The sequence below is a fragment of the Ranitomeya imitator genome, chromosome 8 (genome assembly GCF_032444005.1).
Source record: "Ranitomeya imitator isolate aRanImi1 chromosome 8, aRanImi1.pri, whole genome shotgun sequence".
In the NCBI taxonomy this organism is placed as follows: Eukaryota; Metazoa; Chordata; class Amphibia; order Anura; family Dendrobatidae; genus Ranitomeya; species Ranitomeya imitator.
In genome coordinates this window covers 117,652,861-117,679,267 of record NC_091289.1, presented here as the reverse complement: position 1 = coordinate 117,679,267, position 26,407 = coordinate 117,652,861, and the positions used below count along the sequence as shown (strand labels likewise).

Genomic DNA, 26,407 nt, shown 5'->3' with positions numbered 1-26,407 from the left:
TAGCGGTCATATACCATCTCCCTTGCTCCCACACTTCATGTCCTCAGAATTACCAACCCTTATTTAGGGAGACTTCAACAGCCCCACCTACCCAACTACATCCCCGCTTCTATCTCTAGCCACTTCTCATGGCATCTCACAACTTTCAACCTCTGAGACACACAAAGACGGTAACAGCCCTTATCTGGACTTTGTCCTGCTCAGTTTGATCTCCTACCTAGATAACTCAGCTCTTACCCTTTCTCTGCCATGAAATTACGAGTGTAACAACAACTTATACATTTTTAGGTGCTCCCTCATTACACATCTGTTTAGGGTGGCCTATCACATTCCCTAATCAAAGTCCTTTCTATCTATAGCCTATTCTCTACTTATGTGAACATAATTCACCATTTAACTCAACTCTACCCAAAAGCTTCATGCAGCCTTTATCTACTGCCTATCTCCTCAAGATGGTTGGACCATCATTATAAATAAGCACCTGTACTTTGTGTCACCCCCACCTAATTGAAAACTGTAAGCTCTGAAGAGCAGGGTCATCATTATTTTAGCTTTAATTGTTTGATTATCGTAAACTTTGTAACGTTATGTTAGTGCTATATAAATAAAGGTTATTATTATTAATAGATTGAAGACGGTGAGGTTCAAGATCTTAACTTTGGCATGTGTAAGAGGAAACAATCTTATACTTGAGTACAACTTCACAAACGAGTGCTGGCCACTGTGCTGACAGTTTGGAGTAGGGTGAACACGACAAGCTGCTCGACTGTGAGAGAGGTGGAGATGTTACGGTGGATTAAGAAAGATGGGGTGTGCTTAGTATCTAAAATTCATTAAAAACAGCAGGAATGTCCATTTCTGTATCAGCTGACAGGTTCTCCTGTTATGAACTGGTGATTCAGAACCACAATGGACCTGGTGGTTAAGAGCACACAAAGTGACCTGATAGTTACTAATAACATAGGACGAGCTCTGAGACGTGGGAACTCTGCTGACCGCAATCCCTAATCCTATCACACCACACTAGAGGTAGCCGTGGAGCGCTCCTAACCAGACCTAGGCGCCTCGGGCACAGCCTGAGAAACTAGCTAGCCCTGAAGATAGAAAAGAAGCCTACCTTGCCTCAGAGAAATTCCCCAAAGGAAAAGGCAGCCCCCCACACATAATGACTGTGAGTAAAGATGAAAATACAAACACAGAGATGAAATAGATTTTAGCAAAGTGAGGCCCGACTTACTGAATAGACCGAGGATAGGAAAGATAGCTTTGCGATCAGCACAAAAACCTACAAACAACCACGCAGAGGGCGCAAAAAGACCCTCCGCACCGACTAACGGTACAGAGGTGCTCCCTCTGCGTCCCAGAGCTTCCAGCAAGCAAGACAAACTAATATAGCAAGCTGGACAGAAAAAATAGCAAACAAAAGTAACACAAGCAGAACTTAGCTTATGCAGGGCAGACAGGCCACAAGAACGATCCAGGAGAGAGAGCAAGACCAATACTGGAACATTGACTGGAGGCCAGGAACAAAGAACTAGGTGGAGTTAAATAGAGCAGCACCTAATGACTTAACCTTGTCACCTGAGGAAGGAAACTCAGAAGCCGCAGCCCCACTCACATCCACCAGAGGAAGCTCATGGACAGAACCAGCCGAAGTACCACTCACGACCACAGGAGGGAGCTTGACCACAGAATTCACAACAGTACCCCCCCCTTGAGGAGGGGTCACCGAACCCTCACCAGAGCCCCCAGGCCGACCAGGATGAGCCAAATGAAAGGCACGAACCAGATCGGCAGCATGATCATCAGAGGCAAAGACCCAGGAATTATCTTCCTGACCATAACCCTTCCACTTAACCAGGTACTGGAGTTTCCGTCTCGAAATACGAGAATCCAAAATCTTCTCCACTATATACTCCAACTCCCCCTCAACCAAAACCGGGGCAGCAGGATCAACGGATGGAACCACAGGTGCCACGTATCTCCGCAACAATGACCTATGGAATACATTATGGATGGAAAAAGAGGCTGGAAGGGTCAAACGAAAAGACACAGGATTAAGAACCTCAGAAATCCTATACGGACCAATGAAATGAGGCTTAAACTTAGGAGAGGAAACTTTCATAGGAATATAACGAGACGACAACCAAACCAAATCCCCAACACGAAGTCGGGGACCCACACAGCGCCTGCGGTTAGCGAAACATTGAGCCTTCTCCTGGGACAATGTCAAATTGTCCACTACATGAGTCCAAATCTGCTGCAACCTATCCACCACAGTATCCACACCAGGACAGTCCGAAGACTCAACCTGCCCTGAAGAGAAACGAGGATGGAAACCAGAATTGCAGAAAATTGGCGAAACCAAAGTAGCCGAGCTGGCCCGATTATTAAGGGCGAACTTAGCCAAAGGCAAAAAGGACACCCAATCATCCTGATCAGCAGAAACAAAACATCTCAGATATGTTTCCAAGGTCTGATTGGTTCGTTCAGTTTGGCCATTTGGATGGAAAGCCGAGGAAAAAGACAAATCAATGCCCATCCTAACACAAAAAGCTCGCCAAAACCTCGAAACAAACTGGGAACCTCTGTCAGAAACGATGTTCTCCGGAATGCCATGTAAACGAACCACATGTTGGAAAAACAATGGCACCAAATTAGAGGAGGAAGGCAATTTAGACAAGGGTACCAAATGGACCATCTTAGAGAAGCGATCACAAACCACCCAAATGACGAACATCTTTTGAGAGACGGGGAGATCCGAAATAAAATCCATAGAGATGTGTCCAGGGCCTCTTCGGGACCGGCAAGGGCAAAAGCAACCCACTGGCACGAGAACAGCAGGGCTTAGCCCGAGCACAAATCCCACAGGACTGCACAAACAAACGCACATCCCGTGACAGAGACGGCCACCAAAAGGATCTAGCCACCAAATCTCTGGTACCAAAGATTCCAGGATGACCAGCCAACACCGAACAATGAACCTCAGAGATAACTCTACTTGTCCATTTATCAGGGACAAACAGTTTCTCCGCTGGGCAACGGTCAGGTCTATTAGCCTGAAATTTTGGCAGCACCCGCCACAAATCAGGGGAGATGGCAGACAAAATTACCCCCTCTTTGAGAATACCCGCCGGCTCAGGCAAACCCGGAGAGTCGGGCACAAAACTCCTAGAAAGGGCATCCGCCTTCACATTCTTAGAGCCCAGAAGGTACGAAACCACAAAGTCAAAACGGGAGAAAAACAGCGACCAACGAGCCTGTCTAGGATTCAACCGTTTAGCAGACTCGAGATAAGTCAAGTTCTTGTGATCCGTCAAGACCACCACGCGATGCTTAGCTCCTTCAAGCCAATGACGCCACTCCTCGAATGCCCACTTCATGGCCAGCAACTCTCGATTGCCAACATCATAATTACGCTCAGCAGGCGAAAACTTCTTGGAAAAGAAGGCACATGGTTTCATCACCGAGCCATCAGAACTTCTTTGCGACAAAACAGCCCCTGCTCCAATCTCAGAAGCATCAACCTCAACCTGGAACGGGAGCGAAACATCTGGCTAGCAAAACACAGGGGCAGAAGAAAAACGACGCTTCAACTCCTGAAAAGCTTCAACAGCAGCAGAAGACCAATTGACCACATCAGCACCCTTCTTGGTTAAATCAGTCAACGGTTTAGCAATACTAGAAAAATTATTGATGAAGCGACGATAAAAATTAGCAAAGCCCAGGAACTTTTGCAGACTCTTCAGAAATGTTGGCTGAGTCCACTCATAAATGGCCTGAACTTTAACAGGGTCCATCTCGATAGTAGAAGGGGGAAAAATGAAACCCAAAAATGAAACCTTCTGAACACCAAAGAGACACTTTGACCCCTTCACAAACAAAGAATTAGCACGCATGACCTGGAACACCATTCTAACCTGCTTCACGTGAGACTCCCAATCATCCGAGAAGACCAAAATATCATCCAAGTATATAATCAGGAATTTATCCAGGTACTCTCGGAAGATGTCATGCATAAAGGACTGAAATACTGATGGAGCATTGGAAAGCCCGAATGGCATAACCAGGTACTCAAAATGGCCCTCGGGCGTATTAAATGCTGTTTTCCATTCATCGCCCTGTTTAATACGCACAAGATTATACGCACCACGAAGATCTATCTTGGTGAACCAACTAGCCCCCTTAATCCGAGCAAACAAATCAGACAGCAGCGGCAAGGGGTACTGAAATTTGACTGTGATTTTATTTAGAAGGCGGTAATCAATACAAGGTCTCAGCGAACCATCCTTCTTGGCCACAAAAAAGAACCCTGCTCCCAATGGTGATGACGACGGGCGAATATGACCCTTCTCCAAGGATTCCTTTACGTAACTCAGCATAGCGGCGTGTTCAGGCACAGACAAATTAAACAGTCGACCTTTAGGAAACTTACTACCAGGAATCAAATCGATAGCACAATCGCAATCCCTATGTGGAGGTAGGGCACTGGACTTGGGCTCATCAAATACATCCCGGTAATCCGACAAGAACTCTGGGACCTCAGAAGGGGTGGATGACGAAATAGACAGAAATGGAACATCACCATGCACCCCCTGACAACCCCAGCTGGACACAGACATAGATTTCCAATCCAATACTGGGTTATGGACTTGTAGCCATGGCAACCCCAACACGACCACATCATGCAGATTATGCAACACCAAAAAGCGAATATCCTCCTGGTGCGCAGGAGCCATGCACATGGTCAGTTGGGTCCAGTACTGAGGCTTATTCTTGGCCGAAGTCGTAGCATCAATTCCTCTCAGTGGAATAGGATACTGCAAGGGCTCCAAGAAAAACCCACAGCGCCTAGCAAACTCCAAGTCCATCAAATTCAGGGCAGCGCCTGAATCCACAAATGCCATGACAGAATAGGATGACAAAGAGCAGATCAAAGTAACGGACAAAAGAAATTTCGACTGTACCGTACCAATGGTGGCAGACCTAGCGAACCGCTTAGTGCGCTTAGGACAATCGGAAATAGCATGAGTGGAATCACCACAGTAAAAACACAGCCCATTCCGACGTCTGTGTTCTTGCCGTTCAGCTCTGGTCAAAGTCCTATCACATTGCATAGGCTCAGGTCTATGTTCAGATAATACCGCCAAATGGTGCACAGCTTTACGCTCACGTAAGCGTCGATCGATCTGAATGGCCAAAGACATAGACTCATTCAGACCAGCAGGCATAGGAAATCCCACCATGACATCCTTAAGGGCTTCAGAGAGACCCTTTCTGAAAATTTCTGCCAGCGCACATTCATTCCATTGAGTGAGCACAGACCACTTCCTAAACTTCTGACAATATATCTCTACCTCATCCTGACCCTGACACAGAGCCAGCAAATTTTTCTCTGCCTGATCCACTGAATTAGGTTCATCATAAAGCAATCCGAGCGCCAGAAAAAACGCATCAATATTACATAATGCAGGATCTCCTGGCGCAAGGGAAAATGCCTAGTCTTGAGGGTCGCCACGTAATAAAGAAATAATGATCTTAACTTGTTGAACTGGGTCACCAGAGGAGCAGGGTTTCAAAGCCAGAAATAGTTTACAATTATTTTTAAAACTCAAAAACTTAGCTCTATCTCCAGAAAACAAATCAGGAATAGGAATTCTAGGTTCTAACATAGAATTCTGAACCACAAAGTCTTGAATATTTTGCACTCTTGCAGTGAGATGATCCACACAAGAAGACAGACCTTTAATGTCCATCACTACACCTGTGTCCTGAACCACCCAAATGTCTAGGGGAAAAGAAAGACAAAACACAGTGCAGAGAAAAAAAAATGGTCTCAGAACTTCTCTTTTCCCTCTATTGAGAAGCATTAGTACTTTGGGCCTCCAGTACTGTTATGAACTGGTGATTCAGAACCACAATGGACCTGGTGGTTAAGAGCACACAAAGTGACCTGATAGTTACTAATAACATAGGACGAGCTCTGAGACGTGGGAACTCTGCTGACCGCAATCCCTAATCCTATCACACCACACTAGAGGTAGCCGTGGAGCGCTCCTAACCAGACCTAGGCGCCTCGGGCACAGCCTGAGAAACTAGCTAGCACTGAAGATCGAAAAATAAGCCTACCTTGCCTCAGAGAAATTCCCCAAAGGAAAAGGCAGCCCCCCACACATAATGACTGTGAGTAAAGATGAAAATACAAACACAGAGATTAAATAGATTTTAGCAAAGTGAGGCCCGACTTACTGAATAGACCGAGGATAGGAAAGATAGCTTTGCGATCAGCACAAAAACCTACAAACAACCACGCAGAGGGCGCAAAAAGACCCTCCGCACCGACTAACGGTACAGAGGTGTTCCCTCTGCGTCCCAGAGCTTCCAGCAAGCAAGACAAACCAATATAGCAAGCTGGACAGAAAAAATAGCAAACAAAAGTAACACAAGCAGAACTTAGCTTACGCAGGGCAGACAGGCCACAAGAACGATCCAGGAGAGAGAGCAAGACCAATACTGGAACATTGACTGGAGGCCAGGAACAAAGAACTAGGTGGAGTTAAATAGAGCAGCACCTAACGACTTAACCTCGTCACCTGAGGAAGGAAACTCAGAAGCCGCAGCCCCACTCACATCCACCAGAGGAAGCTCATGGACAGAACCAGCCAAAGTACCACTCACGACCACAGGAGGGAGCTTGACCACAGAATTCACAACACTCTCCCTCACCCCGACTGTAGCAGGTAAACAATTGGAGGTTCTTTGGCCGGGGTCCCATTAGAGCGCATTGCACCAGTAAGTACCGGCTCACTATATGCAGCTTAGCCCACTAGTGGCCAGTGATTTTGCAACATTTGCAGTACTTAGCACTTTACTTGTACACATTTTATATACAATTTCGTGCAACTACATTGTCCTTATTGTGAGTTTTTGACCAGCCGTACATGCACCCAGTATTACATAGGTCTTAACCTGAGTGACTGTTGGCACTCCAAAACTTGGACTTAATTTATGGCAATTTTTCTTATTTGTGCATATATTCAGATGTGTGGCTTTGAATATTATACTAAGGCTTGCTGGTTGCTATTAATATTTTTTTCTGGATTCCCTTGCAGTCCTGCTTCGGCAGTTTCATTCTGTTTATTATCTTTGTTTGTATTGTACTTTAATAAAATATAATATTTGGTATAAAATACTCTTTTCCCTCTTTGCTATAATTAGTGGTTTGGGGGTTGTATATATCTAGTGTCGATTGAGTTGTGCCTCTACTATCCCATTGTTGTGGGAATATCATAGTGTCTCTACTATCGACTTTGGTTAGGTTTCCTGTTTCCCCTTTTCTTCAAATGTTTTCAATGTAATATACTTTACTTACCAACACATTTTGGAACATTCATCCACTTTCCTTTCACACATTTTGCTGAATCTCCTCCAGAAAATCCATAGTTATCTTCACAGGTAAATTCAGCACTTTCACCATGTTTATATATTTTCTGCTCTTGTACAATAAATGCATTTAAAACTTCTGGAGCCCCTTCACATGAATCTTCTAAAAAGTAAAAGCAAAATAAAACATTGTTAAAACATCTCAAGAGAAAAAAAAAGATTATTAGGTCATTGGAAACACTGAAAATTTCTGCAAAATGCTATTTGAGTACATAAAAGTACAATTAGGACACTACACCAATGAACAAGTAAATATATTTCTAAAGGTGCTATTGAAATTCTCAACAGGTGTTGGTAACAACCCATTCAATCCTCACAGGCAAAAAAAAAATCAAACCCTAGATGTTTATGAATTAAGTAATGTGTAATAATGAGACATTACAAAGGGAAAAAAGTATTAAACATGCTTAGTGAAATGTATTTAATTCTTTGTACAAAAGCGTTTACTGGTGATGAGAACTTAAAGATTCCCCCTGTATGGAGAAATTAGCATTGCTTAACAGTAATTTTGGTCCATTTCTCCACACAAACACTCTTCAAATATTAAACATTCTATGGGCTCTTTCTATGAAATTTAAGGTTTCGTTTTCTCAGACATACAGTGCTATGTGGTCTGTGAACATTTCTGTGATCTCTAAAACTGAGGAAAAGCTTTTAAAATGCTGTTCGGTTCCATTTCTCAACTATACAGTGTTTTGTGGTCTGAAACTCTATAGCGCCACCTGTTGGAAGTAGCGATCCTACAAGTCACAATAAACCCTTTAACGAGTCGTGCAATATGACTTAGGTTAAAAGCCAAATCAATATCTCAATTCGCAGACACGGTGTTTCGGGCTGTTGGCCCTCGTCAGTGCGAAGCATGAGAACTGATTTGGCTAGGTGAGAGGCTCTGGACTGGGGTCTAAGGGGTATCGTTTCTCCTTATGGAGAGTGACATACCATCTCTGGCTTGTCAAGGTAAGGAGGCTTATTCGTCGTGTAATGGTCCTCTGGGAAATATAATATGCAAATATTTGAATTTTTTTTAGTGTTCCATTCTTCAGATACACTGTCATGATTCAAACCCAGCAGCTCTTGGGCTCCAGGCGGCACCATTCAGAGAGTACCCATTTCAAAGAAGAACTCAGCCATCTCCTCCACCAGAAAAAAGTCCATGATGAAGAAGAGTACACTGAGGATGAAATTCTTGACTCTAGAAGATTTAGAGAAAAACTACAATTGGTGCAACAGAGGGGTTACAGAGCAGAAGATAAGTCATGGGAGCCTGAGGGCAACATCCATGCATCCAGGCTTACAAGAGCTTTTCATCAGAGACATCCAAAGATGCCAATGCCTGAGATGTCCTGAGGCCATCCTAAAAGGAGGTGAGTACTGTCAGGGATCGAACCCAGCAGGCCTTGTGCACCAGGCAGCCTCACTTCTCTCTGAGCTATTCAGCTCTCTGGACAATTCTGTGCTAACCCAAATACTTGTACCGGTGTTGCTTCTGATTCTCTCCACCCTACATTCCTGACTGTCTCCACCCTAAGTTCCTTACTGGCTCCACCCTGATTGAACATCCAGTTTAAACCTGGCTTTGCACTCCCTTCCTTGCAAGATTATTGAGCTACCAGCCTCTAGTCAGGTTTCCTTTCACCTGCTGCTTATCCTCAAGATTCTCCTGATCATCCGTTTACCGACCCCTGCATATCTCTGATTAAGCTATGTGCTGCTCATTAAAAGTACATTGCTGCTTCTGTCTACAGACACCTGGCCATCCATGACAATGCTATGTGCTGCCCCTTAGAACTGTATTTCTTCTCTTTGTACCAACTCCCTGGCTATCCCAGACTATGCTACCTGCTGCTGCTGCCCCTAGTGGTTGCAATACCACTTCTCCAACCCAGGTCAGTCCATAACACATACAGTGTTACATGGTCCAAGCACATTTCCGTGCTCTACAAAACTGAAAAAAAAAAACATTTAATTTTTTTTCTGGATTAAATTTCATTGTCATCCATACACTTTTTGCATTCTTTCTGTTAAACTCCCAAAAACCACTTTGATTGCTGCAGGTGACCATTTTTTTTTCTTTTATTGAAAATAAGATTGATTTCAAGACACCTAGTAATTACAAAATGTGTAAGGCATGCGTTAAGGCATGGGGAGATGGAAGTTCTTATGATGGTGCATGCAGATGCAAGGACGTGGGGCAGGTGCGACTACTCCTGTTGCTGGAACACAACAAACATGCCAATCCACCACAACACATAAGATCCTGTCTCACTGTGCAGGGAGGCAAAATACACCAATTCTGAAGCCAGAGCAGTGTGAACAGTGGTCAATTGGATAGCACATAATGCTTTCAGCAAGCTTGGTTGCACCACCAGTCTTACACATGCTCCTGTCTCACCCGTCTAAACTCTGGATCACTTTCTGCAGAGAACTCATGATTTTCTCTGTGAAAGACTTACTTGTTCCCCAGTATGGGACTTCTATAAAGAAAGTTGTGAGACTAACAAAATGGCCATTTGCAACCTGTGCCATGCCAAGTTCAGAAGGGGCATGACAACTAAAAATCTAACCACCACCAGTTTGCTCAGGCACATGTCATCTAAGCACCTGACTCGTTGGGTCGAAAGCCTGGGTACATGATTGATGCTATTGGCTGTCACTATTGCCTCTTCCTCTGTGCTAGGTGCTTCCAAATTCCCTGTCCAAAACACTGGCACAGATGCCTCCTGCTCTGCATCTAACCTTGCACATTCTGACTTACTATCATGAGGCACTACCAAATTCTTGACCCAGCGCAGCATTGAGCTGTCCTTAACCCAGGCCTTAGAGCAAAAAAAGAGTTACTAGCCACCCACCTGCAGGCTCAGTGCTAAATGGATGCATTGCCAGGCTGCTTGCTGTGGAAATGTTGTCATATTGGCTGGTAGACACTGAGAATTTCTGCCAACTCTTAGCGGTAGTTGTCCATCAGTATTTGGTCCTCTGCAGCTTCTTTTTCTCCCGGTGTGCAGTCCCTGCATTGTACCAGCACATATCCAGGAACATCAATCATGCCATTAAAGACACACATACTGGCGTTGTCCACTTAACGACTGACACGTGATTGTGGGGCGCCTGATGGTTGTTGAGGTCCTCTGGTCCGCATTTTCGCACAGTGAGATTCCCAGAGTAGCGCATGTTTATTGTGCATGTGAAGATTCATACATGTAGTAGTCAAATTATTGCACTTTTCTCTCTACTTAGATTTTTTTTCAAGGTTGGAAGATTACATGAGTTGACTCATTCATTGCGATGTCATAAAGGCCCATGCTATGCAACCCTTGCCACCCCTGAGAGCTGCAGATCCACGAACACTGCTGGTCACTAGGGTTGAGCGAAACGGGTCGAACATTTTCAAAAGTCGCCGACTTTTGGCTAAGTCGGGGTTTCATGAAACCCGATCCGACCCCTGTGCGGGGTCGGCCATGCGGTACGCGACTTTCGCGCCAAAGTCGCGTTTCAATGACGCGAAAAGCGCCATTTCTCAGCCAATGAAGGTAAACGCAGAGTGTGGGCAGCGTGATGACATAGGTCCTGGTCCCCACCATCTTAGAGAAGGGCATTGCAGTGATTGGCTTGCTGTCTGCGACGTCACAGGGGCTATAAAGAGGCGTTCCCGCCGACCGCCATCTTACTGCTGCTGATCTGAGCTTAGGGAGAGGTTGCTGCCGCTTTGTCAGAAGCAGGGATAGCGTTAGGCAGGGTCCATTAACCACAAAACCGCTTGTGCTGCAGCGATTTGCACTGTCCAACACCACCCTCGGTGTGCAGGGACAGTGGAAGTTTTTTTTTTTTTTTTTTTCCCCTCAGCGCTGTAGCTCATTGGGCTGCCCTAGAAGGCTCCCTGATAGCTGCATTGCTGTGTGTACGCCGCTGTGCAAACCAACTGCTTTTTTCAAAGCACAAATCCTCTTGTTCCTTCCTTTCTGCACAGCTATCTTTTTTGTTTGTCCACACTTTTTATTTCATTTGTGCATCAGTCCACTCCTTATTGCTGCCTGCCATACCTGGCTGAGATTACTGCAGGCAGGGAGATAGTAGCTGCCTGCCATACCTGGCTGAGATTACTGCAGGCAGGGAGATAGTAATTGTAGGACATTCCCTGTTTTTTTTTTTGTTTTTTTTTTGGTGGGAGATTAAGATTGGCAATTTGGCATTTCTGCTAGAGTGCCATCCCTGTGTGTGCCATCTCTCTCACATAGTGGGCCATAGAAAGCCTTTTCATTTTTCTGTATTTTTTTTTGTGGGGTGTATAAATTCTCCCTGATAAAAATACAGTGGGAGATTAATATTGGCCTTTGGGCTTGTGTGCCAGTCCTGAGTGTGCCATCTCTCTCACAAATAGTGGGCCATAGAAAGCCTATTTATTTTTTTTTTTGGTTTTATAAATTCTCCCTGAAAAAAAGGGAGATTAATATTGGCCTCTGGGCTTGTGTGCCAGTCCTGAGCGTGCCATCTGTGCCAGCCCTGAGCGTGCCATCTCTCTCACAAATAGTGGGCCATAGAAAGCCTATTTAATTTTTTTTTTTGTTTTATAAATTTTCCCTGAAAAAAGGGAGATTAATATTGGCCTCTGGGCTTGTGTGCCAGTTGTGAGCGTGCCATCTGTGCCAGTCCTGAGCGTGCCATCTCTCTCACAAATAGTGGGCCATAGAAAGCCTATTTAAATATTTTTTTGGTTTTATAAATTCTCCCAGAAAAAAAGGGAGATTAATATTGGCCTCTGGGCTTGTGTGCCAGTCCTGAGCGTGCCATCTGTGCCAGCCAGCCCTGAGCGTGCCATCTCTCTCACAAATAGTGGGCCATAGAAAGCCTATTTAATTTTTTTTTTTGTTTTATCAATTTTCCCTGAAAAAAGGGAGATTAATATTGGCCTCTGGGCTTGTGTGCCAGTTGTGAGCGTGCCATCTGTGCCAGTCCTGAGCGTGCCATCTCTCTCACAAATAGTGGGCCATAGAAAGCCTATTTAAATATTTTTTTGGTTTTATAAATTCTCCCAGAAAAAAAGGGAGATTAATATTGGCCTCTGGGCTTCTGTGCCAGTCCTGAGCGTGCCATCTGTGCCAGTCCTGAGCGTCCCATCTCTCTCACAAATAGTGGGCCATAGAAAGCCTATTTTATTTTTTTTTTGGGTTTTAGAAATTCTCCCTGAAAAAAGGGAGATTAATATTGGCCTCTGGGCTTGTGTGCCAGTTGTGAGCGTGCCATCTGTGCCAGTCCTGAGCGTGCCATCTCTCTCACAAATAGTGGGCCATAGAAAGCCTATTTAAATATTTTTTTGGTTTTATAAATTCTCCCAGAAAAAAAGGGAGATTAATATTGGCCTCTGGGCTTCTGTGCCAGTCCTGAGCGTGCCATCTGTGCCAGTCCTGAGCGTCCCATCTCTCTCACAAATAGTGGGCCATAGAAAGCCTATTTTATTTTTTTTTTGGGTTTCAGAAATTCTCCCTGGAAAAAAAAAGGGAGATTAATATTGCCCTTTGGGCTTGTGTGCCAGTACTAAGCGTTCCATCTCTCTCTCTCTCTCAGTCAGTGGGCCATAGAACGCATATTTTTGGTTTTATTTGTTTTCTAAATTCTCCCTGAAAAAATCATTTTATTTTATTTGGTTTCTAAATTCTTCCTGATAAAATCATATTTTTTTTATTATTTTTATTTCTAAAGTCTCCCTGAAAAAAAAAAAAAAAAAACAACCAAAAAAACAGTGGGAGATTAATATTGGCCGTTCTGCTTGTGTGCCAGTCTTGACTCCTGGGTGTGCCATCTCTCTCTCTCTCTCTCTCTCTCTCTCTCTCTCTCTCTCCAATTGTGGTCCATAGAAAGCCTATATTTTTTTTCCTTGATTTGGGTTCTAAAATCTACCAGAGAAAATAACTACATCAATCATTGGTAGAAAAATATTGGCCTCTGGGTTTGTGTGCCACTCCTGACTCCTGTGTGCGTCATCTCTCAGTCAGTGGGCCATAGAACGCCTATTTTTGGTTTTATTTGTTTTCTAAATTCTCCCTGAAAAAATCATTTTATTTTATTTGGTTTCTAAATTCTTCCTGATAAAATCATATTTTTTTTATTATTTTTTTTTCTAAAGTCTCCCTGAAAAAAAAAAAAAAAAACAGTGGGAGATTAATATTGGCCTTTCTGCTTGTGTGCCAGTCTTGACTCCTGGGTGCGTCATCTCTCAGTCAGTGGGCCATAGAACGCCTATTTTTGGTTTTATTTGTTTTATAAATTCTCCCTGAAAAAATCATTTTATTTTATTTGGTTTCTAAATTCTTCCTGATAAAATCATATTTTTTTTATTATTTTTTTTTCTAAAGTCTCCCTGAAAAAAAAAAAAAAAAACAGTGGGAGATTAATATTGGCCTTTCTGCTTGTGTGCCAGTCTTGACTCCTGGGTGCGTCATCTCTCAGTCAGTGGGCCATAGAACGCCTATTTTTGGTTTTATTTGTTTTATAAATTCTCCCTGAAAAAATCATTTTATTTTATTTGGTTTCTAAATTCTTCCTGATAAAATCATATTTTTTTTATTATTTTTTTTTCTAAAGTCTCCCTGAAAAAAAAAAAAAAAAACAGTGGGAGATTAATATTGGCCTTTCTGCTTGTGTGCCAGTCTTGACTCCTGGGTGCGTCATCTCTCAGTCAGTGGGCCATAGAACGCCTATTTTTGGTTTTATTTGTTTTATAAATTCTCCCTGAAAAAATCATTTTATTTTATTTGGTTTCTAAATTCTTCCTGATAAAATCATATTTTTTTTATTATTTTTTTTTCTAAAGTCTCCCTGAAAAAAAAAAAAAAAAAACAACCAAAAAAAACAGTGGGAGATTAATATTGGCCTTTCTGCTTGTGTGCCAGTCTTGACTCCTGGGTGCGTCATCTCTCAGTCAGTGGGCCATAGAACGCCTATTTTTGGTTTTATTTGTTTTATAAATTCTCCCTGAAAAAATCATTTTATTTTATTTGGTTTCTAAATTCTTCCTGATAAAATCATATTTTTTTTATTATTTTTTTTTCTAAAGTCTCCCTGAAAAAAAAAAAAAAAAAAACAACCAAAAAAAACAGTGGGAGATTAATATTGGCCTTTCTGCTTGTGTGCCAGTCTTGACTCCTGGGTGTGCCATCTCTCTCTCTCTCTCTCTCTCTCTCTCTCTCTCTCTCTCTCCAATTGTGGTCCATAGAAAGCCTATATTTTTTTTCCTTGATTTGGGTTCTAAAATCTACCAGAGAAAATAACTACATCAATCATTGGTAGAAAAATATTGGCCTCTGGGTTTGTGTGCCACTCCTGACTCCTGTGTGCGTCATCTCTCAGTCAGTGGGCCATAGAACGCCTATTTTTGTTTTTATTTGTTTTATAAATTCTCCCTGAAAAAATCATTTTATTTTATTTGGTTTCTAAATTCTTCCTGATAAAATCATATTTTTTTTATTATTTTTTTTTCTAAAGTCTCCCTGAAAAAAAAAAAAAAAAACAGTGGGAGATTAATATTGGCCTTTCTGCTTGTGTGCCAGTCTTGACTCCTGGGTGCGTCATCTCTCAGTCAGTGGGCCATAGAACGCCTATTTTTGGTTTTATTTGTTTTCTAAATTCTCCCTGAAAAAATCATTTTATTTTATTTGGTTTCTAAATTCTTCCTGATAAAATGACATTTTTTTTATTATTTTTTTTTCTAAAGTCTCCCTGAAAAAAAAAAAAAAAAACAGTGGGAGATTAATATTGGCCTTTCTGCTTGTGTGCCAGTCTTGACTCCTGGGTGTGCCATCTCTCTCTCTCTCTCTCTCTCTCTCCAATTGTGGTCCATAGAAAGCCTACATTTTTTTTCCTTGATTTGGGTTCCAAATTCTACCAGAGAAAATAACTCCATCAATCATTGGTAGAAAAATATTGGCCTCTGGGCTTGTGTGCCACTCCTGATTCCTGTGTGCGTCATCTCTCACTCAGTGGCCCATAGAAAGCATATAGTTTGTTACATTTGTTTTCTAAATTCTCCCTGCAAAAATCTTTTTTTTTTTTTTTGGGGGGTTTCTAAAGTGTTCCTGAAAAAAATAAAAATAAAAAAAAAATAATAGTGTGACATTAATATTAACATTTGTGCTTCAGTGACAGTCCTGCGTGTGGGGCATCTCTCTAATTTGCAGCCACCAAAAAAAGAGTGTGTAACATTGGGCCTGATTTTCGCTGTGGTCTCACCAACCTGTAAAGGGGTAGCTAAATCATACTGAAGTTATAGCTCACCGTGTAAGTTGTGTGACTGCAACAAATAACGTTAGTTTGGTTACGTTTTTAAAACAATGAGGAAGTCTAGTGGAAGAGGTCGTGGCCGGGGGCGTTCATTGTCAGCTGGTAATGAGGGTAGTGGTAGTGGTGGAGCATCAGGTGGTCGTGGGGGAAAAAATATTGCACCTAAGTCTGGAGCTGTGGAGCCAGGTTCGTCGTCCGGCTACACAAGGCCTCGAACGCTCCCTTTTCTGGGATTAGGAAAACCGCTTTTAAAGCCGGAGCAGCAAGAGCAAGTTTTGGCTTATCTTGCTGACTCAGCCTCTAGCTCTTTTGCCTCATCTCGTGAAACTGGTAAAAGTAAAAGCAGCGCGTCGTTAGTGGATGTTCACGGTCAGGGACAAGTCACTTCCTTGTCCTCTTCAGCAAAAACAACAACAGAGAAGAATGCAGCAGGCGACACAACGGGTTACTCCATGGAGCTCTTTACACATACCGTCCCTGGCTTAGAAAGTGAAGCAGTTAACAGTCCATGCCCATTACAAATTGAATCTGACATGGAGTGCACTGACGCACAGCCACAGCCAGACTACTATGCTGGTCCTTTGACTCAGACCACAACATTGCCCTCGCAGGGTGCTGATCAAGAATCAGACCCTGATGAGACTATGTTGCCCCATCACGAACGCTATACCACCGAACGACACGGTGACACAGACGAAGTTGCGCAGGAGGTACAAGAAGAGTTATTAGATGACCCAGTTCTTGACCCCGATTGGCAGCCATTGGGGGAACAGGGTGCAGGCGGCAGCAGTTCTGAAGCAGAGGAGGAGGAGGGGCCGCAGCAGGCATCAACATCGCCACAGGTTCCATCTGCCGGGCCCGTATCTTGCCCAAAACGCGTGGCAAAGCCAAAACCTGGTGGAGGACAGCGTGGCCATCCGGTTAAAGCTCAGTCTGCAATGCCTGAAAAGGTATCCGATGCTAGAAAGAGTGCAGTCTGGCATTTTTTTAAACAACATCCAATTGATCAGCGCAAAGTCATCTGTCAAAAATGTTCTACTTCCTTAAGCAGAGGTCAGAATCTGAAAAGTCTCAATACTAGTTGCATGCATAGACATTTAACCACCATGCATTTGAAAGCTTGGACTAACTACCAAACGTCCCTTAAGGTTGTTGCACCCTCGGCCAATGAAGCTAGTCATCAACGCAACATCCCTTCCGGCAGTGTAGGACCACCATTTAGCGCACCACCTGCTGTATCTGTGCAGGTATCTTTGCCAGGCCAAAGCAGTCAGGGTCAGGGAATCACCAGTTTCGTAGTAGGAAACACTGCATCTAGGGCACCGGCGGCAACAATACCATCTCCCACCGTCTCTCAGTCTGCCATGTCCACCGGCACCCCCGCTAGTTCCACGATCTCCAGCTCTCCAGTCCAGCTCACCCTACATGAGACTATGGTTAGAAAAAGGAAATACTTAGCCTCGCATCCGCGTACACAGGGTTTGAACGCCCACATAGCTAGACTAATCTCGTTAGAGATGATGCCCTACCGGTTAGTTGAAAGCGAAGCTTTCAAAGACCTGATGGACTACGCTGTACCACGCTACGAGCTACCCAGTCGACACTTTTTTTCCAGAAAAGCCATCCCAGCCCTCCACCAGCATGTTAAAGAGCGCATCGTCCATGCACTCAGGCAATCTGTGAGCACAAAGGTGCACCTGACAACAGATGCATGGACCAGTAGGCATGGCCAGGGACGTTACGTGTCCATCACGGCACACTGGGTAAATGTGGTGGATTCAGGGTCCACAGGGGACAGCAAGTTTGGGACAGTTCTGCCTAGCCCACGGTCTAGTAAACAGTTGTCTGTAGCCGTTCGCACCCCCTCCTCCTCCTCCTCCTCGTCCTCCTGCAGAAGCAAGAGCTCGTCCACAGACCGCAGTCGCACAAACACTCCATCCGCACCTGCCACTGTTGCACACCAGGTCTCCCATTATGGGGCAGCTACTGGCATACGTCAGCAGGCTGTATTGGCTATGAAGTGTTTGGGCGACAATAGACACACCGCGGAAGTTCTGTCCGAGTTCTTGCAGCAAGAAACGCAGTCGTGGCTGGGCACTGTAGATCTTGAGGCAGGCAAGGTAGTGAGTGATAACGGAAGGAATTTCATGGCTGCCATCTCCCTTTCCCAACTGAAACACATTCCTTGCCTGGCTCACACCTTAAACCTGGTGGTGCAGTGCTTCCTGAAAAGTTATCCGGGGTTATCCGACCTGCTCCTCAAAGTGCGTGGACTTTGCGCACATATCCGCCGTTCGCCTGTACACTCCAGCCGTATGCAGACCTATCAGCGTTCTTTGAACCTTCCCCAGCATCGCCTAATCATAGACGTTGCAACAAGGTGGAACTCAACACTGCACATGCTTCAGAGACTGTGCGAACAGAGGCGGGCTGTTATGTTTTTGTGGGAGGATACACATACACGGGCAGGCAGTAGGATGGCAGACATGGAGTTGTCAGGTGTGCAGTGGTCGAAGATTCAAGACATGTGTCAAGTCCTTCAGTGTTTTGAGGAATGCACACGGCTGGTTAGTGCAGACAACGCCATAATAAGCATGAGCATCCCCCTAATGCGTCTGCTGATGCAAAGTTTGACGCACATAAAGGATCAGGCGTCTGCACCAGAGGAAGAGGAAAGCCTTGATGACAGTCAGCGATTGTCTGGTCAGGGCAGTGTACATGACGAGGTACCGGGCGAAGAGGAGGTGGAGGATGAGGAGGATGATGGGGATGAGTATATTTTTAATGAGGAAGCTTTCCCGGGGGCACGGGAAATTGGTGGCGTGGCAAGGCCGGGTTCTGGTTTTTTGAGGGACACAAGTGACGTAGATTTGCCTGCAACTGCCCCTCAACCAAGCACAACCGCAGATTTGACAACGGGAACTTTGGCCCACATGGCGGATTATGCCTTGCGTATCCTCAAAAGGGACACACGCATTACAAAAATGATGAACGATGACGATTACTGGTTGGCCTGCCTCCTTGATCCTCGCTATAAAGGCAAATTGCAAAATATTATGCCACATGAGAACTTGGAACTAATATTAGCAACAAAACAATCAACTCTTGTTGACCGTTTGCTTCTGGCATTCCCTGCACACAGCGCCCGTGATCGTTCTCACACGAGCTCCAGGGGCCAGCAGACCAGAGGTGTTAGAGGGGCAGAAATCAGAAGTGGCGTTGGACAGAGGGGTTTTCTGACCAGGTTGTGGAGTGATTTTTCTATGACCGCAGACAGGACAGGTACTGCAGCATCAATTCAAAGTGACAGGAGACAACATTTGTCCAGTATGGTTACAAACTATTTTTCATCCCTTATCGACGTTCTCCCTCAACCGTCATTCCCATTTGATTACTGGGCATCCAAATTAGACACCTGGCCAGAATTGGCAGAATATGCATTGCAGGAGCTTGCTTGCCCGGCAGCTAGTGTCCTATCAGAAAGAGTATTCAGTGCTGCAGGTTCAATACTAACAGAAAAAAGGACTCGTCTGGCTACCCAAAATGTAGATGATCTAACCTTCATTAAAATGAACCACAACTGGATTTCAAAATCTTTTGCCCCACCCTGCCCGGCTGACACCTAGCTTTCCTATGAAAAGGTCTTGCCTGTGGACTATTCTGAATGACTTTTCCAATCTCGTAATTTTCTTCACCTGATTGTCCAGCATACGACATGTTTCCACCTCACGAAATGGCCAAACTCCCCACACGGGGCCGTGCTATCGCCACTTTGCGCTTGGACCCTTGAGAGTGCTGTTTGTCTGAAGAGGTGGGTGTGGCCGCTTTTGGTCGACGGCACTGCCACTGGGTCCCTCATAGTACAATAAAGTGTCTCTGGCGGTGGTGGTGCGCACCCAACGTCAGACACACCGTTGTAATATGAGGGGCCCTGTGCCTGTACCGCCGGCCACAAGACAGTTCCCCCCCCCAGCTCAAACAGTGCTCTACCACTAGCAAAATTATCTCTCACAGCTTCACCAATGTGTAGTCTAGCCGCTGACATCCTTCAATGCCTGGCACTGACAATACCATTGTTTTGACATTTTTGTTATGTTAGGCCTTCGAAGCCTGTCTGCGGTCCCTTCTTTCTACAACTACTACACTGACCAGGCCACTGCTGGCCGTGTTACCCTGGAACCAATTTAAAAGTGCCTACAGTCAGCCCAATTTTGTTATGTTAGGCCTTCGAAGACTGTCTGCCGTCACTCCTTCCACTAGACTTCCACTGACCATACACTGCTGCCCATGTACCCCTGGAACCAATTTAAAGTGCCTACAGCCAGCCCAATTTTGTTATGTTAGGCCTTCGAAGCCTGTCTGCGGTCACTCCTTCCACTAGACTTCCACTGACCAGACCACTGCTGCCCGTGTACCCCTGGAACCAATTTAAAAGTGCCTACAGCCAGCCCAAGTTTGTTATGTTAGGCCTTGGAAGCCTGTCTGCGGTCACTCCTTCCACTAGACTTCCACTGACCAGACCACTGCTGCCCGTGTACCCCTGGAACCAATTTAAAAGTGCCTACAGCCAGCCCAAGTTTGTTATGTTAGGCCTTGGAAGCCTGTCTGCGGTCACTCCTTCCACTAGACTTCCACTGACCAGACCACTGCTGCCCGTGTACCCCTGGAACCAATTTAAAAGTGCCTACAGCCAGCCCAAGTTTGTTATGTTAGGCCTTCTAAGCCTGTCTGCGGTCCATTCTTTCAACTACTACTACACTGACCAGGTCACTGCTGCCCGTGTACCCCTGGAACCAATTTAAAATTGCCTACAGCCAGCCCAATTTTTTTATTTTAGGCCTTCGATGCCTGTCTGCGGTCCATTCTTTCAACTACTACTACACTGACCAGGTCACTGCTGTCCGTGTACCCCTGGAACCAATTTAAAATTGCCTACAGCCATGTGTTATTATTTTAGGCCTTCGATGCCTGTCTGCGGTCACTCCTTCCACTAGGCCTCCACTGACCACACCACTGCTGTCCGTGTACCCCTGGAACCAATTTAAAATTGCCTACAGCCATGTGTTATTATTTTAGGCCTTCGATGCCTGTCTGCGGTCACTCCTTCCACTAGGCCTCCACTGACCACACCACTGCTGTCCGTGTACCCCTGGAACCAATTTAAAATTGCCTACAGCCAGCCCAATTTTTTTATTTTAGGCCTTCGATGCCTGTCTGCGGTCCATTCTTTCAACTACTACTACACTGACCAGGTCACTGCTGTCCGTGTACCCCTGGAACCAATTTAAAATTGCCTACAGCCATGTGTTATTATTTTAGGCCTTCGATGCCTGTCTGCGGTCACTCCTTCCACTAGGCCTCCACTGACCACACCACTGCTGTCCGTGTACCCCTGGAACCAATTTAAAATTGCCTACAGCCATGTGTTATTATTTTAGGCCTTCGATGCCTGTCTGCGGTCACTCCTTCCACTAGGCCTCCACTGACCACACCACTGCTGCCCGTGTACCCCTGGAACCAATTTAAAATTGCCTACAGCCAGCCCAATTTTTTTATTTTAGGCCTTCGATGCCTGTCTGCGGTCCATTCTTTCAACTACTACTACACTGACCAGGTCACTGCTGTCCGTGTACCCCTGGAACCAATTTAAAATTGCCTACAGCCATGTGTTATTATTTTAGGCCTTCGGTGCCTGTCTGCGGTCACTCCTTCCACTAGGCCTCCACTGACCACACCACTGCTGTCCGTGTACCCCTGGAACCAATTTAAAATTGCCTACAGCCATGTGTTATTATTTTAGGCCTTCGATGCCTGTCTGCGGTCACTCCTTCCACTAGGCCTCCACTGACCACACCACTGCTGCCCGTGTACCCCTGGAACCAATTTAAAATTGCCTACAGCCAGCCCAATTTTTTTATTTTAGGCCTTCGATGCCTGTCTGCGGTCCATTCTTTCAACTACTACTACACTGACCAGGTCACTGCTGCCCGTGTACCCCTGGAACCAATTTAAAATTGCCTACAGCCATGTGTTATTATTTTAGGCCTTCGATGCCTGTCTGCGGTCACTCCTTCCACTAGGCCTCCACTGACCACACCACTGCTGTCCGTGTACCCCTGGAACCAATTTAAAATTGCCTACAGCCATGTGTTATTATTTTAGGCCTTCGATGCCTGTCTGCGGTCCATTCTTTCAACTACTACTACACTGACCAGGGCACTGCTGGCCGTGTACCCCTGGAACCAACATCAGAAAATATAAAAATAAGTATTTTGCTTATAAAAAAGAAAATACTGGTGAGATATCAAATGCAGACATTTTAACATTAAAAACAAACACACAACTCTAATCTGGTACAGTACTAAAAATGGCCACCAGCTACAATTACTTTCTCCTGCAAGTAGTTAACTGAAAGTTTTTTTAAATTGAAAACACACATATGGCATCCACCGAGTGTTGTCCTGTCGCGTCTTCTTTATATTATTGCCGAGAAGATGCAAAATAATGAAAATAATAAAATCATTAATTACCAAAATAATAGAGAAAGTCAACACCACATTGCAAATAAACATTCATTCCAAATAAAGAAGCAGGGCGCGTCCGAGGGTGAGTATATACCTAATAAGAATATAATCACCCTCGGACGCGCAATGCTTATTTCCAACAGCCTTCCTTCCTAAGAATCAGCCCTTCCGTCGTGTAGAGAGACGTTGTGTTACACTCCAAGGTGTTCCCCAGGTTGCCTTTCCTGAGCTTCGATCTTCCGGCTCTCGTTTAGTAGTTCTTGGAAACTACTCAGCATTAGGCCTTCAAATTGGGTATGGGGTGTAGAGAGATGGTGTGTTCCACTCCAAGGTGTTCCCCAGGTTGCCTTTCCTGAGCTTCGATCTTCCGGCTCTCGTTTAGTAGTTGTTGGAAACTACGCTGCATTAGGCCTTCAAATTGGGTATGGGGTGTAGCGAGAGGGTGTGTTACACTCCAAGGTGTTCCCCAGGTTGCCTTTCCTGAGCTTCGATCTTCCGGCTCTCGTTTAGTAGTTCTTGGAAACTACACTGCATTAGGCCTTCAAATTGGGTATGGGGTGTAGAGAGAGGGTGTGTTACACTCTAAGGTGTTCCCCAGGTTTCCTTGCCATTGCTTCGGTCTTCCGACTCTCGTTTAGTAGTTGTAGAAAAGTACACTGCATTAGGCCATACAAAATGGGTATGGGGTGGAGAGAGATGGTGTGTTACACTCCAAGGTGTTCCCCAGGTTGCCTTTCCTGAGCTTCTATCTTCAGGCTCTCATTAAATTGTGGTTAAATGGAACAACTGCATTTGGCGTACTAGTTGGTTTGGGGCCTACTATCGGTGTCTGCCACTCCTTGCTGTTCTCCTCCACTGAACAAAGCTGTGCCGCCTGTTTACTACGGTTGCCAATTTTGAACTGCATTTCGACTACTTACTGATTTGGCCCTACTCTCTGTGTCAGCCTCTCATTCCAGTTGTCCTCCACTGCAATGCCCCCTGGTTATTCCTGTGTTACCAATTTTGAACTGCATTTAGCCCACTTTCTTCTTTGGGCCTATATCTGTGTTTCCACTTCATCGTGCCCATTGCCCAGCCAGTGATAGATGAGTCTGCTGGTACATTGACCCATAACGCAACATTCCCCGTGCACGCTACACAACAACATTGTGACCCTGCTGAAAGTCAGGTTGCTCTTCCCGCATACCATACCACCTTACACGGGGACAAAGAGGAAGGTGCAGATGAAAGTGCAGGTTCCTTCATCAGGTGGGGGGAGGAATACTAGTTGGCGACGTCACTGGCACAGGGCCTCTCATAGTACGCAAAAGTGTTGCTGCCGGTGGGAGGCGCCCCCGCCGTGCAAACACACCGCTGTACTTTGAGGGGCCCTGTGCCAGTGCCAATGCCAACGAGTGGGCCCCCCCTGCTTGCTCAGGTTCACAGCACTTGCAAAGTTGAAATACTTACCTCTCCCTGCTCCACTGCCGTGACGTGGTCCAGATTTCCTGGGCCCACTAATTACTTGAACCAGCCCTACCCCCCACAACTTTAGCCAAATGACCCCCAATTTCAAATGCCTTCCAATTATTATAAGGTAAATTACGCTTGACAAGCTTCATTAAGAAGAATGGATGGTTTTGACATTAAAATGGCCACTCTAGGTGTTTTCCTGGCCCCCACTCACTGCCGACTATGCTGCCCCATTGACTTGCATTGGGTTTCGTGTTTCGGTCGATCCCGACTTTACGTCATAATCGGCCGATTTCACTCGACCCGACTTTGGACATAGTCGGGTTTCGCAAAACCCGGCTCGACTCTAAAAAGGTCAAGGTCGCTCAACTCTACTGGTCACAGCCACAGTTGTGGCTGAGGATGCATTGCTCATCGTGGCTGCATCACTATGTGTCTGTGATGTACGATGCAATGTAGCTTCCTCGTCTTACTCCTCAGATGAACTACTCAGCTGTGTGACTGTGTTCACACCAATTGGGATCTAATACATCATCATCATCCATTGTGTTATCACATTTCTTGTCATTAGAGTCATACTCCTCCTCCTGCCCTTACAGCACAGTAGAGTCTGCATGAGCCTCCGATATCTGAGTCTCAACAGGATCACCTCCCCCCAGGAGTTAACGTCCGGTCTGGTCACAAGGATCAGGATGCTGCTTGGACCCTACTTCGTCCTGCCCCTTATCCAAGCAAAAAAAAATTGGGGCATCGGTGCAGATTTCCTCTTCTTGACTTCGTGAGCCTTTGAGTAGACTTCTTATGCCCATGGCATGTGTGAACAGCTCTTCAAACTCACCTATCTGTGGTCCCGTACAGTCAGTTGTACAGTTGGAGAGTTCTGATGCTAGGGGAAGCAAAGGTAATATGGCTGTCACCTCTGTGGATTGTACTGGGTGTGATGTTGACATGGCAGAACAGAAGGAGAGGCTTCTTGAAGCTGCACTTTCCATCCACTTGAGCACATTCACTTTCTTTGCCTCATCAACAAGGCGTACTGCTGTTTGTCTGACAAACAAAGTTTGTGGACTAGCCTGTCCAATAACAGAAGTTGTCAGTTTTCTTTGGATAGGACATGATGTTGGTGGTTCACTAGCTCTTACAGAAACATTACCGCATTGGTGTACACTGGTGTATACCTTGAACACCAAGCCTTATCCCCCTTCCACCACGACCTTGCTTTTTGACAGTCATGTCGCTCAGATAGTGTGGTAGGAGCACAGTATTAGCAACCAAAAATTAGATTTTAAACTCTGCACCAGCATTGCATACAGCTGATTTTGAGTGGCACTAAATGATAAGGTGAATTATGGCATGCTGAATCACATTAGTCACAGAAGAAATAATTGTTTAAGTGTGGATGAGGCCTGTATGACAAAGGAAATATACTCAAAACTATTTTTTAATTAGATCTCCCCTACTGTATGATGTTAGTAACACAAGATTTTTTGGGGAGCCTGTGGATGAGGCCTCTATAACATAGACTATATGCTACAAACAATTGGAAAGTGAGATGTCTCATAGTGTATGACGTTAGTAACTCAAGAAACATTTTTGGGCCTGTTGGTGAGGCCTCTTTAACATAGAGTAGATGCGACAAACAATTTGAAAGTGAGATAGCCCCTAATATACAAAGCTAGTAACTGAACAATGTTTTTGTTACTGTGGGTGACACCTGTATAATCTAGGAGAAATGCAACAAACAATTTCAAAACCATATTTACCCTGCTGTATCACATTATTAAAAACCCCAAATGTTTATTTTTTAAGTGTAACAGCTCTGCACACACAACAATTTCACCACCACAAAATTACAACGAGGGATATGGTAGGCTGTATCACATTTAGAAACAGAAAAAAAGAAAAAAAATATTTTTTTTATGTGCGTGAGTCTGCAGACAGCCTAATTTCAACACCAAAAAATTGCAATGTGGGATACGGCGTCTGTATCTTGTTTACCAACTGGAAACCATATATTTTTTAATGGGTGTGAGGTCTGTATCCAGCTTTATTTCACCACCATAAAATGACAACGTGGGATACAGAGGCCACTATCACATTTTGCAACAGATTTTTTTTTTAATGTACGTTTGGTCTGCAAACAGTTTCATTTGACCACCACAAAATTATAACATGGAATACAGTGGGTTATATCACGTTTACCAACAGAAAAAAAATTAAAATGCGCGTGAGGTCATATCACCGCCACAAAATTACAACGTGGAATACATCGTGCTATATCACATTTAGTAACAGTAAAACACTATATTTTTTATAATGTGTGTGATGGTTGCAGGCATCTTCATATTACCGCCACAAAATTACAACGCGAGATATGGCAGGCTGTATCACGTTTACCAAAAGAAATATATATTGTCTTTTCAATGTGCAATTTCACTGCCACTAAATAGCAAGGTGAATGAGGCCTCTGTTTGGGATATATATATATATATATATATATATATATATATATATATACAGTACAAACCAAAAGTTTAGACACACCTTCTCATTTAAAGGTTTTTCTGTATTTTCATGACTATGAAAATTGTGCATTCACACTGAAGGCATCAAAACTATGAATTAACACATGTGGAATTATATACTTAACAAAAAAGTGTGAAACAACTGAAATTATGTCTTATATTCTAGGTTCTTCAAAGTAGCCACCT

The 26,407-nt window shown here is 44.5% G+C and overlaps 1 protein-coding gene across 2 annotated transcripts in view; it reads right to left on the bottom strand.

Moving 5' to 3' along the window:
• CFH (complement factor H) overlaps positions 1-26,407 on the bottom strand; it is a 906,401-nt gene that overhangs the window by 342,597 nt on the left and 537,397 nt on the right. For both annotated transcript variants that reach the window (XM_069737284.1, XM_069737285.1), the window contains exon 17: positions 7,373-7,546. In XM_069737284.1, the coding sequence (XP_069593385.1) occupies positions 7,373-7,546 (174 nt within the window). The remainder of the gene's footprint in view (positions 1-7,372; positions 7,547-26,407) is intronic.